Source organism: Paramormyrops kingsleyae, chromosome 7, assembly GCF_048594095.1.
Source record: "Paramormyrops kingsleyae isolate MSU_618 chromosome 7, PKINGS_0.4, whole genome shotgun sequence".
NCBI lineage: Eukaryota > Metazoa > Chordata > Actinopteri > Osteoglossiformes > Mormyridae > Paramormyrops > Paramormyrops kingsleyae.
In genome coordinates this window covers 8,898,356-8,914,624 of record NC_132803.1, presented here as the reverse complement: position 1 = coordinate 8,914,624, position 16,269 = coordinate 8,898,356, and the positions used below count along the sequence as shown (strand labels likewise).

General features: G+C 49.0%; 1 protein-coding gene across 3 annotated transcripts in view; it reads left to right on the top strand.

Annotated features, from left to right (window-relative positions):
- Nucleotides 1-249: 249 nt before the first annotated feature.
- bcr (BCR activator of RhoGEF and GTPase) overlaps nt 250-16,269 on the top strand; it is a 66,023-nt gene continuing 50,003 nt past the window's right edge. Inside the window, exons 1-2 of one of the 3 annotated variants that reach the window (XM_023808595.2) lie at nt 250-1,501; nt 1,637-3,138. In XM_023808595.2, coding sequence (XP_023664363.1) covers nt 1,662-3,138 — 1,477 coding nt within the window. In that variant the 5' untranslated portion in view covers nt 250-1,501; nt 1,637-1,661. Of the gene's footprint in view, nt 1,502-1,636; nt 3,139-4,570; nt 4,660-16,269 lie in introns of those variants that run through there. The other 2 variants (XM_023808597.2, XM_072714211.1) reach the window with 2 other exon arrangements.

Sequence of the window (16,269 nt, the reverse complement as noted above, 5' to 3'; positions counted from 1 at the left end):
TGCAGTCAATAGGCGGCGCCGTTGTGTTACTTAACAGCGACAAAGCAGCGCGTTTTCTCTGCCTGAACCGAGGACTTAAGCGCCGGACTAGAATCATTTTTGGGTTAACCTGCAATTTTAGAAAACGACTTACCCTTTTTCTAAAACTATTGTGATTAACAAAATATGTTGTTATGCACTTGTTAAGTGTGATGAATGGTATTTTGCTAATGTTACGTATTTGGGTTTCTAAAATAGTGTGACATCAGTCCACGAGACCTTCAACAGCATAAGCATTTGGAAGAAGTGAAAATAGCACTTTGTTTAAGTTAAATTAGTTTTATATACTTTTTAGAAGTGGGTTAGCTTACATTTCGAGTAGGCTACTGGATTCTTGCGAATCGTTAAGGCTGTCAGGTTTTGCAATATTCAAAAGAAGGTGAAATATGCTGTAGCTTAAATGATGCCTTTTAACTCGGAGACTCAATTCACAGGCATTATAGGCATCAAAGATAAGCATAATCTGCAGTCTGAAATCTAACGTGACAAAACTGACGCAGTATGCGGCGTCTTATCCAGAAAAAACTGCGCCTCCACCACTGTCAGGTCAAAATTGTCATTATGAAGGACTGTTTATAAGAGCTGGGGGTATGACGTGAGGTGTGAGCGATACCGACACTGGAGATATGACACCTTTCTGCGTAGCTTTTTTTTTTCTTAAGGAGAGATAGAAAAATTGAGTGCGAGGTAGTTTTTACCCTGTCTCTTTAAGCGACACCAACCTGTGAAATCTCCGTCCATCATATGCGGGCTGGTCCCTCCCTTTCCTGCAGCGGCCGGCCGGAGTGGGGGGTGAATGGGGGAGAAGGCAGAGGGTCATCGGCGAGGAGACTGAGGGGATCTGCGCTGCAAACGCCGCCTGACGTTTCGGGGCTCAAACATGGGATAACTGGCTGATCCCCCCCGATAGCAAGCGGGGCAAAAAATGGGCATCACTTTGACAAATCTGATACTTGACTATTAAGTCATTCTGCCCCCCCTTACCTCTACTTGCGATTCTTTTCTTTTTTGGACGTTTAGTACAATAGAGGAGGCTGGAATTGCTGGAGATGTTATCTGTGCCTCCTGATGAATGAGGACCCTGCGCATGTGAAATAATCCGCCGCGGCCGTTTGAGGGGACCGTGCCCCGCGTTACTTTCGCAGCTGCATTGCCAGAGCCTTCGTCGTGTGAGGCAGGTGTTCATTGTGGCTTTCCGGGCTTGCTCTTGTTTTGTTGTTGTTGTGGTCTTGTTTATGTTGTAATTTCATTCGGTGTTCCGCGGTAACGGGAAAGCGGAGAATGCGCGGAGTCTTTCAGCGGAATTTTTATGCGTCTTCTATTGTTAACTAACAAATCGCTTGACGTTTGATGTTATTGGCACCGATTAAATGGCCACTACAGACAGCGTCTGAGATGAAAACATTAGTATGGACGCTCTGATTGACTAAAAGACGATCCGTGGAATAGCTTGAGAACGGAGGTAGGCTGTTTGTTTTCCCCCTTCTGAATTTACGTTTTGCTTGTATTCGTTTATTTCTTATTTGAGGACGAATTCGAAAAATATAATTTCCCAATTGTATAACTGGCTGTGAAATAATAATATTTGTTTTGTTAGAACAAGTACCATTGGACTATCAACAATGGTGGAGCCGGTAGGCTTTGTGGAGGCATGGAAGGCACAGTTTCCCGAATCTGATCCCCCCAAGATGGAACTGAAATCCGTGGGGGGCATCGAGCAGGAGCTGGAGAAGTGCAAAGCATCCATCCGACGGCTGGAGATGGAGGTGAACAAGGAGCGCTTCCGCATGATCTATCTGCAGACGCTGCTGGCCAAGGAGAGGAAGAGCTACGACCGGCAGCGCTGGGGCTTCCGCGGGGCGTCCCAGCCGAGTGACGGCGAGCGCCCATCCGGCGCTGATCCCCAGCCACCGCACCATGCCCCTGGCCAGGAGCAAGGGCATGGGGACCGAAGCAGATTCCACCCTGTTGGGGAGGAGAGGCCAAGGCCCTGCCCCCCAGCTCCACGCAGGTCCTCCTCTCATGGCGACAGTCTTGAACCCACATTGGCGGGAGAAAGACACCTCCCAGTGGTTGCTGCGGAGATGGACAGGTGTCGGTATTTCGGGGATGGTGAAATGGACAAACTGTCTCCCTCCAAGAGGGGAGGGGTGTCCTCTCGCAGATCGGGGGCAGTGCCCTCCATGCCGTGCGACAAGGATCCTCCACCCGACCCTCCCATCAAAGAGAAGTCCGGCATGGGTCTAGGTGTGGCGGCTCTAAGGTCCAACTTTGAGCGGGCCAAGAGGGCCAATTGGCCCGCATATGGGGACGGGAAGGGGGTTGCCGAGCGGCCTCTCTACTCCAGTGTGGAGTACCACCAAGACAGGGGCTTGGCGAGAGCCAATGACCGCGAAGTCCAGGATGCACACGGTAGCCAGGCCGTGCAGATCGAGCGGCAGCGATCGCTGGCTAGGGCGGCGGCGGAGACCCGCAGGGCTGGGCACCGGGGCCGCTCTGCCGAGGGCCACTGTGGCGGTTACGAGGCCGAGGGGGAGGACGCCGAATCTGACACGCGGCATCCCAAAGAGGGACTGGTCCACGCAAATGGGGGGAAGCCACACCAGCCGCCCTGGCAGCAGACTGAATTCCAGCCCTACCCCGGCGTCTATGTGAGTGAGGGGGACGGGAGGGGCGTGAGCCAGAGGGACCGGGGCGGGGATGAGGCTCCCACCACCTGGCCTCGGAGGTCCTATTCACCGAGGAGCTTCGAGGACGTCGGCGGCGGTTACACGCCTGACTGCAGCTCCAATGAGAACCTGACATCCAGCGAGGAGGACTTCTCCTCGGGCCAGTCCAGCCACGTGTCGCCCAGCCCCACTGCCCACCGTCCCTTCCCAACGCGGGAGAAGAGCCGCTCGCCATCCCAGAATTCCCAGCAGTCCTTGGACAGCAGCAGCCCCCCCACCCCTCAGTCTCAGAAGCGTCACAAGCACCACGTCCTGGTGTCAGAGGCGGCCGTCGTGGGCGTTAGGAAAACCGGGCAGATCTGGCCCAACGATAGTAACTGCACCCTGTCCAGCAGGACTTCACATGACAACAGTTTCCATGGAGACGTAGGTAAGCGCTCGTCCTGTTTTTATTGTTGTTTGGAGATTGATTGTGGGGGGAGTAAGAGGTGCAACGGGAAGAGCAGGGCCCTTCAGAGAGGAGGAGGGGTCCTGTTATCAAGTGGCTAACACCGAGGGGCATCCAGCCTCACAGAAATCGAAGGCCCTTTTCATGAATAGAAAGCTTTTTCTGGCCCAAGCATCTCTGAATCACTGTTGGTCCTCTAGCGAATTCTTATGTTTACTTTTTAAGTGATTGATTTATTACTATATCTATTGTTTTTATACTGCAGGTTTGTTTCTGTAGCTCTACCAGGAAGACCAGCTTCCAAATGGAGTTAGACATTAGACTCCTTGAGTGATAAATGGATCAGTTCCTTTAATTTTTTTTGAAGCTGTTGTTTAACTGCAGCTGAGCTGCGGGAGTGCTGGGGTCTTTTAGGGGTCTTTTAGGGGTGTAGTAGTGTACAGTCTTTGTTTCCAGTTTCTGATGGAACGTCTGCAAGAGCTGCATAAAGATGGAGGTTCTGGGTGGGATGCAGGCAGGTAGTGGGTCTGTCCTTGTGGTGAGGGTGTGTGACAACACAGATCAGTGTCGCAGGTTCATCGGATGGGAGAGCAGTGGGGGGCTTTGTGTTGGGGGGGGGGGGGGCAGCTGGTCCGCTCCCTTGGGTTTCCAGACTGTTGTTGCTGAACATTCTCGCCCAAAGTCAGCTGTGGCTTTGCTTTGCATGCTCCCCCTTGTGGCCGTAGATATGCAGTGGGTTGAGGGCCGCGGTTAATTAATAAGTAGCCGTTTGCGGTCAGCGGTCTCCTGAAAGCAAAGCGAATGGCCTCAGAATCCTTTCCCAGAACTCCAGCCTTTTGCTAATGGGCTGTTGATGCGCAGACATCCTCAGCATCACGCACGTGCCTGAGCAAGCAGACTCATCTGTTGAATGAATCAGAAGCCTCTTCTTTGGCTACTCGGTAAACTTCAGTGGGTGCATTTCTTTCTAGAGGCAGCCTTTGTTTTTACTGTGCTGTCTCTGTGCTGGGGGGGGGGGGTCACGTTGAAGAGGTGCTATTCAATCTGTTATGCTTTGTTGTGAAGCGCTTAATTCATGACATGGCGATCCATTGCTGGGAATAAAATTTCCCTTTCTCTAGCCTGCGGGTTAAGAGAAGGTCCCTCAATGGTCCATGAACTCTCCCATCGCTGCGCTGGGAACTCACATCCAGTCTGTCACTTCGAATCACTTATTTCTGAAAGAGTTCTGTTGCCTGCGTATTAATCCTAATTGGTTGTTTAAATTGGTTAATTTGCCTGTTGACTGGATTGCTTTGCCTTGAGAATCTGTGTGATATGCGAGATCCTCTGGGTTGGAGCTGTGGTATTTTTAGAGGAGACTGGTGAAAGTGAGCAGAGACGTGTTCAGTGTGTCTGAGACGGTCAGGAATGATCCAGAACATACCCAAGGACGGCACCATCAGGTGTTCCAGCAGGGGTTCCCAAGCTCCACCCGAATCACGGTAACGGCTCGTGGAGAAGGTTCGTGGAAATCATCTCCCTCTTTGGTCTTGTTCATGAAGCCAAGCTGTGGCACCTCCTGCTATGGGGTGGGGGCAGTATAGGGGGGGCTTCGGTGGGCATCGGGTCAACTCAGCCTAACCACGCAAAGACGGTCTGCTTCTTAATGTCTACTGTGGTTTCGAACGCTGAGTAGAACAGGCAGCCACCTGTTGGGATGGTGTCAGGGACTGCAGCCATATCGCCTCATGCGTACAGTATGCACCCTAACCCTTTCCACTAAGATCTGAGCCTGCTTGGAAGGGAACGGCAGCAGATGACTGTCTTTTACACTTTATTAAGAGCTTCGTAGCAGGAAGGATGGTCTGGAAAGTCTCAGCATAATGTGACTTTGGCTTAGAGTTCGCTTAAAGGTTTTTGGGAAGCAGAAACCAGTAGGAGATGTAGTTCTCCGTGAGTTAGTGTTTACGTGTGTTGTAACCATCTTACAGCTAATACATACAGCTAATGATGATGATGAAGTGAAGTATTTACTAGCTTTTTCACACCTGTGGCCTGTTAGCACTGCTGGCGGTTTCCGGGAACACTTTGTAGTATTATGTAGTACGAAGATTTGAATAACTTTGTGTAAACTTAACTGTACTGTAATAACCCTGTCAGTACTGTTCAGCAGTTGGGGTGAAACCTAAAGTGAATTTTTTTAAACCTGTCATTCGCTTCTGACATCAGAGTTTTGTTTCTTTTGTGTTAGCGGTGTGTAAGCCCCACTTTTGCGGCCATGGAAATCGGTTGTCTGATACTTTCTCCTCTTCCCGTCACCCTTTGGCTTGGATGGTGCTAACCTGGCATGTTATGTCGTCGTTGGCAAGGCGTGGTATGGAAAGCCACCTGATCGGTCCTGGAGGACAGCTGCTTTATTCCGTGCGGTGGTTTCCGCCCATGCGCTGGCGGCCCCCCTCCTGGCTGGTTTCCACGGTAGCTGCCGTAGGTGTAAACAGGGCTGCTTGTACTCGCTCTGTAATCACGCTGCGGCTCCCTGAGGCCGTGGTTGGCAGAGGGACCTCTTTGTTTGCGACCGTTGCTGCTGCTGCTGTTGTTTTACTTCATTCCGTGATGGTGGGCGCAGGGCAGCACGTCCAGACGGTCTGGCGTGCAGCTCACGGCCCAAAGTAGTAGTCGCTGTTAATTAAAATGTAAACATTTCTTTCAGACCCGCATATGGTTTCTTAGGTCATTCTTTCTCCTCTGAGTGCTTAATATGCTTTGTAATGTTGGGTACAATAAGCAGCCAGTTTACTCCGGATGAACGCAAAAGGCTGTCGTTTTAAGGGCGAGAGTCTGGTATGAGGAGGAAACCACGTGACGGGTGACTGTGTCCCAAGGATGGAGGCCTTTTTCCATGGCAACGGTTCAGTCAAACTTCGAAAAGGACTGTGTGGGTAATTAAGGGGGAAAAGAAGTTTGGAAGTTGGGGAAAAAGAAGGTGGATGCGGCATTGTTTTGGTGTTAAGGAGCAGATGGAGGAGAGAGGCTCTGCAGGCCTTTAATGTCCAGGGTGATGGAGTTTGTTGGCTTCTGCTGCTGTTCTGTTCCAGTTGGTCGGCTTGTTTTCCTGCCTACCTGAGGCGAACCCAAGAGGCTTGGTATGTGATGTTTGGGGTGGGGAAGTGCTCCCTGTTCCTCCATAGCAGGTTGTGCGCGCCTGCTGAGGGGGTGCCCAGGTATGCCTGTTACCAGAGGAACGGGGGGGAGGTGCTTTGTCTGGGTTTTTTGTTACCTGGGAATCAATTTCTTTTTGGATCGCTTGTGATTTATAAATTTGGCTGTAAGATGTTTTCAGGCAGGATATTTTTGTTTCCCAAACAGCGGAGGTATAGTAACGTAGCTTTTTTTCCATGGTAAATGAGTTAATTTCACTGGTTACTCCCATCATGGTGAGAGGCACTGTATCAGGCTCTGGGGTTGGGTAGGTGTGTCTTTTACTGCCCTGTGGTTGTGTTTGGGCCCAAAATGTGTAAACGGGGCGCATTCCACTCCCAGCTGTGAGTCAGCACGGTTCTGCCAGCCCTTCTTTAGAGGCTCTTTCTGACCCTGGGTCCGGGTCCCCCTCCCTAATTAGCTACTGGTGAACACTTTGAAAGCCAATGTGTATATATTTCACTGTATTTCCATGGAGCAATAACCACAAGAGTTAGACTTAAAGTTCAGTATTTCAAGGTACTATCAAATGTATTTTTTCAGTATTTTAAATTGTTAATGGTCTATATAGAAGGTATGTGAACTTGATTAGTCTGAAAAATGCCCAGAAACGGTTTTACAGACCCATTTGGGCCTAGAATGAAACGGGCTGTTTTGGCTTTTTTTTGGTGGGCTCAGTAATATGTTGATAAGCTCTGCTCTGATTGGCTGCTTTACAGTGCGGCACTACAATGGCTCACGCAGACCCAATATCGCTAGTCATGCGGCGCATAAAGACGTTTTAGTCAGGGAAGGACCACGTTTACGACCGCGGGCCGTAAGATTATACCGCAGCTGAAAAATTCGAGCCGCCTAGTTACGTCAACATTTCTGCAGTAATGCTGGTATAAACAAACCTACTGCGTTGCCACTTGTATAACAGAATAGCACATATAATTATATACAGCACATAATACTTGATAAAGCAGTAACATAGTTACTATACTGTATTTTATCGTTATTTTAGACTGTACTCGTTCTACAGAAGCAAATGCTCTTGCTTCAGCTGAGGTGCAACATTAGCATGACCGTAGCATTATAAACGCGACGTGTCGGATTTGGGCTAATGCTTTAAATGTTTTTTAACCTCGGTATCAATCAGATGTTAATCAAAAGTAGACTGTGGGAAGAACAGAAGCCTCCTAGTCAATGTCAGTATCACAGACTTTGTAATGTTGTTTGCTGCTCCCCTGCTAACCACGGGTACGTACCTTCTCATCCTACTGGTAATAAATATCCTTACATCAATTCTTGCTCACTAAGTGCACTTGTAGAAACTCGGCACGCATGACCCTCGAGAGAGAATTTAAGTCTCAGGTTGTGCAGGTTCACTGGGCTTGAAGGTTGGGGGGGGTAGTTACATACATAGCAGTGCAGGATTTTTGAATCACCCCGTCTTACCATTTTCTTTTACATATGCAGGATTTATATTTGAAAGAAAGGAACAACAGTGTTTGAGATTAATGGTAAATCAGTTCAATGTACCAAACTGTCCTTATTCAACTCTCCCGAGGTCTATGGCACCTTCAAGGTGGGAGGCTGAAGTTTGTTGGACAGCTCATGGATAGTTGGGTCTGAAAGCTCTCCCTGGTGCGCAGCCACGCTAGACGCCACCAACCCATGTGACTGTCTTAGCTGCCCATATCACCCCAGAGTCCAGTTCATTTGGCTACGCCGTACCGCCATACTGGTAACGGTACGCAGAACTATGCCCAGGCCCGCTTCAAGAGGTGGGCCGAGACACGGTTCAGTTGGAGTCGGGCACGGTACGCATCTAGTGTGATCACTAAGCACCCAAGCACAGAATTCAGACATGACGCCCGTGATGCAACTGGCTATTTCACAAACATGGCGGCAAAGGGATCACTTTGTTTTATGGCAGAGGTGCAGTGTTTCCTGGAAATGTGCTGACGGGTGTGTCCACAAAAAACTAGATGCAACACACAAAAACTCCAGAGATATTTTGTAAAATATGCAACTAACTTTACACGTGCTGCACGACGTAAATGAAAATCCCTGCGCTGCATACTCGATAAATCTGGGCCGCGTGTCATCGCAGCCAAAGCGAAATTAGCCACAGAAAAAGGACATTAATCATGCACTACTGAGCTGTGCGATGCTGCTTTTCTTCCTGTTTTCTCCAACACAAAAAGTCACACGGTGGTGACGAAATCGTACTCGGGCCTGGGACATTAAGTTAATTCAGTGTGAGCACAGACCAGCAAGGGGGGGGGGCAGTCGTGTTCAGACATGGTACGAGGCAGCCAGGCCAAGTGTGAGTACGCCCTTACTGAGCATGCTTATGGGGCCGGGATCCCTGAACTGCCTCAGAATGAGCGTGTCTGTGCGGACGTGCCAAGCGCGTCCCGGTGCCAGGTCAGACGGTTCACTGCCCGCCTCCGCTTTGGCTCTCGTCACGTCGCGGCCACCTTCACAACCTCAAGCAGCCGAACAGAAAAGCACTTTTTTTTCCTCTCTAAGTGTGTCCTCCCGTCCCCTCAGACGCCGAGTGAGGTTCCCAGGCAAAAGCCGCCTGCTTCATGTACTTAAGAAGTTTTCGCCACTTCCTCGTTCGTTACATTTGTGGCTGTGTCATTCCTCATGAAGGACAGCTGGAAAAGCAGGGACTGTCCCGTACAGCGGGGCTGCGGGATCTCGCTGTAATTACCCTGCAGTTTCTGATCCTCTCACTGCTTTTGTTTTTCTTATGCTCATTATCGCTGTTCTTTTGTTCCTCTGTAAACCCGACAGAGGCACGGGCACAAACATGTTCAAACGAGACCAAGCTGTTTAATCGTTATTAAAATTCCCAGGAGCGAGCTGTTGGTCCTGCACTGGGTACGCTGTGCGACTGCCTGTCCGGCAGAGCTGGCTGGGCGGTGCGTTTGTGGGGTCTCCCCTTCACGCCTGCCCCTTCGCTCTGATCCGCAACGTCCTTAAGGAAATTAGCTGCACATAATCCACTTGAGAAAGATGAAATATGGAGGGGAAAAAATAAAAACACATGTCTTGGCGGCCTCTGCTTGGGCTGCCTGACAGGGCTAACGCTGGCCTACTGTTTCTGGATCCAGCCCAAGACGGTGTTCAGAGACTCAGATGGCGGGGAGGAGGTTTCTGATAGATTAACGGATGGTTCCAGAATTAACTAGAGGACTGTTCTGCCACCGCCTCCTCCTCCTCCTCCTCCTCCTCCTCCTCCTCCTCTTCTCACTTAATAGGGGCTGGTGAGAAAACCCTCAGGCCTCCGTATCGGTTCCGGATCTCGGTCCCTGCATTTTCAATTTCATCAAACTCAACATAAACGACAATAAATGTAAACTCTCCTGTTCCAAGATGCTTAAACTGGTGCAAAGGCTAGCAGAAGGGATGAGTTGTGCTGTTGTGACTGTTTCCTTTCTTTGGCTGCCCTGATTTCTGGGGAACTTTAGCCAAGGAGCCAAAATTTGGCAGCCACTTGCGCAAGGAGTGGAGATCTTCGAAAAAGCCAGGAAAGCATTGCATTCGCAGGGATCAGTGGGTGTCTGCTTGCTGCTGGGGGCATTGGTTAGCATCAGAGAAGTGATAGAGGCTCTTCCCGCGCCTTGTTGCTACGCCGCTGTTCACGTAGCGTCCTGTGACAAGCTTGAGCAAATGGACAGCTAACGGCTAGCAGAGCTACGTGTTCTCCGTGCCAATGCCTGTCACGTCATGTGCTGCCTTCATAAGCAGGCCCTAAATCCTACAGTCGTCCCAGTTTTGGACATATTCTTTTCTCTGAGGCTGCTGGTGGTTCTTTAACACGCTTATCCAGGTCGGACAGGGCAGTTTCGCGAAGCTCAATGGGAACGCTGTGTCCCGTCCCGCTGCTCTATTTTTACTTTTTCCAGCAAGAAGCTGGTCCTTTGTTTTTGCGGCCAGGGTGGGATGACCAGGGAGCAGCGACCAGGGATGTGGCCAGTTACCCAGGGGACCTGCCCGCTGATCCTTTATCAGTTTATCTGCCGTCTGAAATTGAACTTGAGCAGTCGGGATGAGGGTGGGCACTTCTGAATATTCATAAGCCGTTGTTTTTGTCTGACCGTGCTTTTTATCTCTGTCGATATGCTTAGGCTACATCTGACTGCCAGATCATTAAAAAAAAACAAAAAAAAAAACAAAAAAAAACACTCTAGGCCAGTCTGGTCATGACTATTCATGTGACTGAGATTTGCGCAGCGACTGGGATGTCACAGGGCCTGGAACAATGAGGAGCCCCGGCTGACACTTCCGGATAATGGAGGACGGTCTGCGGTGTGGAGCCATCGGTTGTAGCTGATTGGCTTTAACTCGCATTTGCACCTGGAGCCTTTGCAGTTTTTGGAATGACATACTTTTTCGCAGGTTTCTTTCACCTGCCGTACTGTCAGCCTGGGGCTGGGCAACACAAAGGCCTGGAGAAGGGAATGGAAATGTTCAGCACTTGGAAGACCCCAGGCCCGGCCATCTGGATAGCGTGTTAGGGTCCAAGAGAAGGTCGCATTGGGAGAATCAGATAGGTGGGTTTGTAACGGGAGGAATCTGGCTTCCAGTTTCACTGTCTCTCATTCTTTTTCTCTGTTCTTGGCCTCCCCCAGCCACGCCTAGCTTCCCAGACGCCGTTTTGCCTTTAGAAGGCTACAGTCTGGGTCTGATTTGGCCATTCCCTCACTTGCAAAGAGGTTTCTGTTTGGATGAGCCGCTCGAGTTTTGGGTCTAGCCTGGCTCTGTTACCTGACAGCCCTAAGTAAATGGTCTTAGCCTCCTTTCTGGTGTCCAAAAAATGGTCTCCTGAAGAAATCCTGGATCCAGCACTCGATTCGGTTCTGGGATTCTGCTGTCTGTCCTACTTAGTGACGCCCTTACTTGAGCGAACTGCCTGACTCGACATGTCCAGAAGGTGTTCTGCTCTTAAATAGCTGGAACGGGGCAGCTGTGGTTCCCTCTAGTGTCGGACGACTGCTGCTCGTGTGAGAGATGCCGTGCCTCTCTGTCCATTTCCCAGCGCCAGCGTGTCCGTACGATAACAAACCCAGCACCCTCCCACTATTCTCTGCCCAGCTCTGAAAGGTCTATAGCAGCAAGAATTAGTTTATGACTGTCTGACACCCCTTTCGAAACTAGCGGGCGGCGTTCCTTTGGTACGGAAGGATAACGGTTTCTGCTCGTTTGGCTCGTGCTGCTCGCGAGGAGACGTACGTAGCACCTTTAGCTGCAGCGAATCTCTGCTGTGCGCTAAACACAGAGTTGCCTTGTCACAAGTTTGCCGTCACTTAGTCTCTTGGCGGTGCTTCATCCCCCCCCGTCACAGTCACAGAACGTGCTGACGTCGCCGTGTGCTTGTTTGAAGTCACCGCCTGTGAAATTACACCCAAAACATCGAAATGCGCCTCTGTGTAGAGTCATTAGCTGTTGTTTTCGCTGCCGATCTCCCGCTTGACTGTCCACTCCTCAATGTTCCTGTATGTTCTTGAAGATTCTTCTTCAAGGCGTACATCTGGTTCGCAGACTACTTGTGATTTTAGTTTCTCAGATGCGGCCCAGACCATATATATATATCATTTTAAACTGGAATCTGTGTGCTTTCCATTTAGAATGACATTGTTCTAAATGTGTGTTAAAAATAAAATGGATGTTCTCATAGAATCATTAAACTCTGAATTATAACTCTGAAGCTTGGTTCTTCCAGCGTTTCTTTTAGGCTCTGCCCCCCTAACCTCACTGCGGGGGGCAGACCCAGACAGCCTCCCCTTTACTCTGGAGTTTAATTAGAGAATACCACACCCCCCACCCCCAACACACTCCTAGTGCCCACAGATATGCTTTCCAGCTGGGAAATGCTGGCCGTCGTCCGCCTTCCGCCGTCCTCGCCCACGAACGTGTTTGTAGCACAGAACTTCCTGAGTGCCGGTGGTCCGTGGAAAAGTAGGGGAGACCTTCACATCGCCTTCACGTGTCCGTCTTCTGAGGTAGGGGTGTAAGGGTACACAGAAATCACGGTTTGGTACGTACCTCGGTTTTGAAGTCACAGTTCAGCACGTTTTCCGTTAAAGAAACGAAACATAAACTGCTTCTTTTGTATGACTTTCTTAAATAAAAAGCTTCTATCAGTACTGCTGCAACCTACTAATAAAAAAACTAAGATTTACTTAAACGCAAATCAAAATTCATATTCTGTCAAGTAAATGAAAGTAAAATAGTTATCCGTTAAAGTGCGCATTTAGAAAATTACCGGTACCTGATCTGTACTGTATTCACATTAGCAGCTTTCAGCTTCATATTTGAACTGTGCAACACAAATATTGTCTCAAAAAAAAAAAAAAAAATGCAAAGCAATAAAATAAATATTCATTATGGTGCAGCATTTTAAAAAATACCTGTGCTGTACTTATATTCCCATTAACAGCTTCCAGCTTCACATTAGGACGTACGTGCGCATGCATAGTGAGTATTAGTGACACGGCTTCGTCCATCCCTTTCTGAATGTCCCCCGGGAAACACACAAACACACAAAGGTTCCGCATTTGCTGCATTTGTTCCGTACATATGTGTACCGAACCGAAGGACCCTTACCGAAAAATTTTGGTGTCGAATACGTGAACCATTACACTCCCATTCTGCGGTGATGTGAGTCCAGCCCATTTGATGGATTTAAGTGAAATCAGATCAGATCAGGTTGGGGGGCATGCACTGGTGCAACACGTCGCCGCACCTACCGCATTACTAAACACCTCGGGATCCTGGTTGGATACCCCCCCAGGCAGACACGCGGTCCAGTCCCACCCTCCGGAAATGGCCATCCATCTGCCAGAGCCAGGTGTTACGTGGGCGTCCCCTTGGCCTGGTCCAGCCACTTGGGTCCTCAGCAGTGAGGATCCCGCGAGCCGGATCACCCTCAGGGAAACACACCACATGGCCGTAGCGCTGTAACTGATGCTCCCTCACAAAGCAGGTAATGTGCCTCATTCGGGACTCCCTGAGCAACCACTCATATGACACAAAATCAAACCAGCGGTACCCAAGGATTCTCCGAAGAGACACAGTGAAATCTAGCCTAAATAAATCATTCATGATGATCAAAATATAGTGAAATACAAGGAGTCAAAACAAAAGCAATATTATGAAATATGCATAGATATGTGTATCACTCATTTCTGTATTACGTTTCAGTCACTTTCCCCGTTGTGAATAATGTAATTCAAAAACTTGAAAATCTTTTCCTTGGATTATTTGTGAGATTTATTTTCTCTGAACTTTCCAACGTGCAGTTCAGCCTGTAAGGCCGTGTGTCATTGCCTTCGGGTAATGGTTACATTTGTCTCCCTCTGGGCTATTCACCCAGTGTGGGAAAGGCATTGATTTTGTCTTTGGGGTGTTTTTTGGGACAGGAGTCTCTGGGTGGAGCCTTTTGGCAGATTAGCTGTAACCTGAACTAAATCTGCTTAGATCCTTGGATCGATACGATTGATGACCTGTTGTCTGGCCTCAGTAAGCGCGTGTGTGAGGGAATTGAGCTTTATCAAAATACTGTGAAGAACCACTTCAAAGGTAACAGGTGCTCTAGAAGCGGGCTATCCACATTATATACAGCTATGTACAGTCGCAAAGAACACAGGCAGGCTGTTTTAGCACCGCGGAGTGCATTTCTGCACAGAGGAAGTGGGCTATCACGGTTTACATATTCAGGGCAATGTACACCACAAAGAAGTGGTCCTTCCATTCACTTATATTCCCGCCTTTATTCTGGACAGGGTTATTAGGGGTGTGGGGAGTGGGGGGCTTGGGTCTATCCTGACAGAGGGCAGTCTGGACTGACTGCCAGTGAGCTGAAGTCCGCATTTAAAAAAAAAAAAAAAAAGTCAGGCCAGAGTTCTGTGGTAGGACGCGATGCCGGATGGGTTCCCAGGACTCTACCCCCCCTCCCCGATTCTGCTGTCAAGGGTGGGGTTAGCTGGAAAGCTCCCGTCAGTCCCACATCGACTGGCATTCCCAGCTCAGCATTTCAGCCCCTCTCTGTCACCCATACTGGGTGTCTCTCCTGCCCGCCCGCAAAGACGGTCGATGGCTATCTTTTTTTTTTTTTCCTCCCCTTTTTGTCAGGCTGGGCTTTAGTGGCCTTAAGTGCTGCTTCAGGGAGTGTGGTGGAAACCCTTAGAATGCAGAGTCTCAGACGAACAGACGAGATTTTTCCTCAAAATATTGTGGAGAAATAGTGATACAGAGTGGCGTGTCTCTGACAGCTGCCACTACGGGCAGGTCAGAATGTTTTCGACAAAAGACTGTAAAGATTTATTTTTGGTTGCATAGATGCAGATTCACGCATAAGGGATGGAAGGAATAGAATGAGAGCAGATGTTGGCTTCATAGTTTAATGGCTGTTTAAAGAATTCAGTGACAAATGAACGTGGATCATTTTCCTGTGTCTCACTGTGATGCTGGGCTCTGTGCGACAGAAGACTTTCGCTTGACTGTCAAGAAACTGGCTGTAATGACATAAATGTGTCAAGTGGACTATAGGAACATCCCAGGAGCCAAGTTTCTCAATCTGCCGTCCTTTGAGCGCCGCTGGAAGGTCATCAGTCATCTCAGCCAGGAAGAGGTGGTCCCTGTCTGCTCAGATTTTCTGAGCCTATTTTCAGACCTTAGCTATCATGCTTCTGGTTGTCATAGATACATCAGCTTTTGAATTTTTGTAATCTGACATCCTTTTTTCCAGCTCCATCCATCACTCCGCACCCATTGTGGTTTTACTCCACAATTTTAAAATTTGAGGAATTGCTCATTACTGCACCCCACCCCCAACTCCACTCCTATTTACTGGCTTCCTTTCCTTTCCCTGCCATGACTGTCACACCCAGTTGGAATTCTGGGAAGTACTGTGGCTGTGTGGGCACAGCCGTATTGAGACAGAGACCCCTGAACCCCCGGCATTTTCCGGAAAACTGTTGGCATCGTTACCATGAGTCCTGTTTGTTGAAATGCAGCAAGACCTTCTTAAAGAGCCTCTCATTCACGCCTTCTGTTGGTTTTGGTCCCTGTGATACACATTTGGTATCTGGGCTCCTCCATGACACCTTCGACCAGCCCAGTGTTTCTCAGTCCGGTCTTCGGGACACTCAGACGGTCCATGTTTTGTCTCCCTCCCAGCTCCTTGCTAGACAGCCCACATGTTTGCTTCCTCCCAGCTCCCATGAGGGAGCAAAAATGTGGACTGTCTGGGAGTCCCCGGGAACTGGTTTGAGAAACACTGGGCATGGCTAATAAGACATTCAGTGTGCGAAGGCACCTTCTTGCCTCCCAGACTGGAACAATTACTGAGCCTTGATACTGCCCCCATCCGTACCCTGTGCCTCTGCGACCACCTAGAGCTATTTAAATTTCCTAATTACAAGGCTTGCTGAACTGCTGATTAGTGACCTGTGCTGCTCAAATTATTGGCGCTAAATTTAGGTCGTAGTCCTCGCATGTTGAGGTGAGGTAAGTTATTCACCTCGCCTCTGCTCCCACTAAAGTGAACTTTGGATCTCCCTCCCCTCTCCCTTCTGGAGAGTGGGGGGCAGGTTAGGTGATGTTGATGGGTGACGTGCCAGTATAATCAGTTTCATGTGGACTGTGAGTCTAAACGCAGATTTGCTGCCGACTATAAACTATGTCGTTGAGACGTCAGAGTTGCCCCAGTCATATGGCTGGAGAAGAAATGAAAACATCAGTCGGTTTATACACTATGAATTTTATTTCATGTAGCGGACTGCTGGAGGTAAAGTGCCATTTTTGTACTTATTGGGGAAAGCAGCTCTAGTATGAATTTAGAAATAGCTTGACAATTCAAAACAATTGACAATCACTTGCTGTGTTGTTTACTATCTGGATACTCAATAAGACAAATAGCTAGCCATTGTG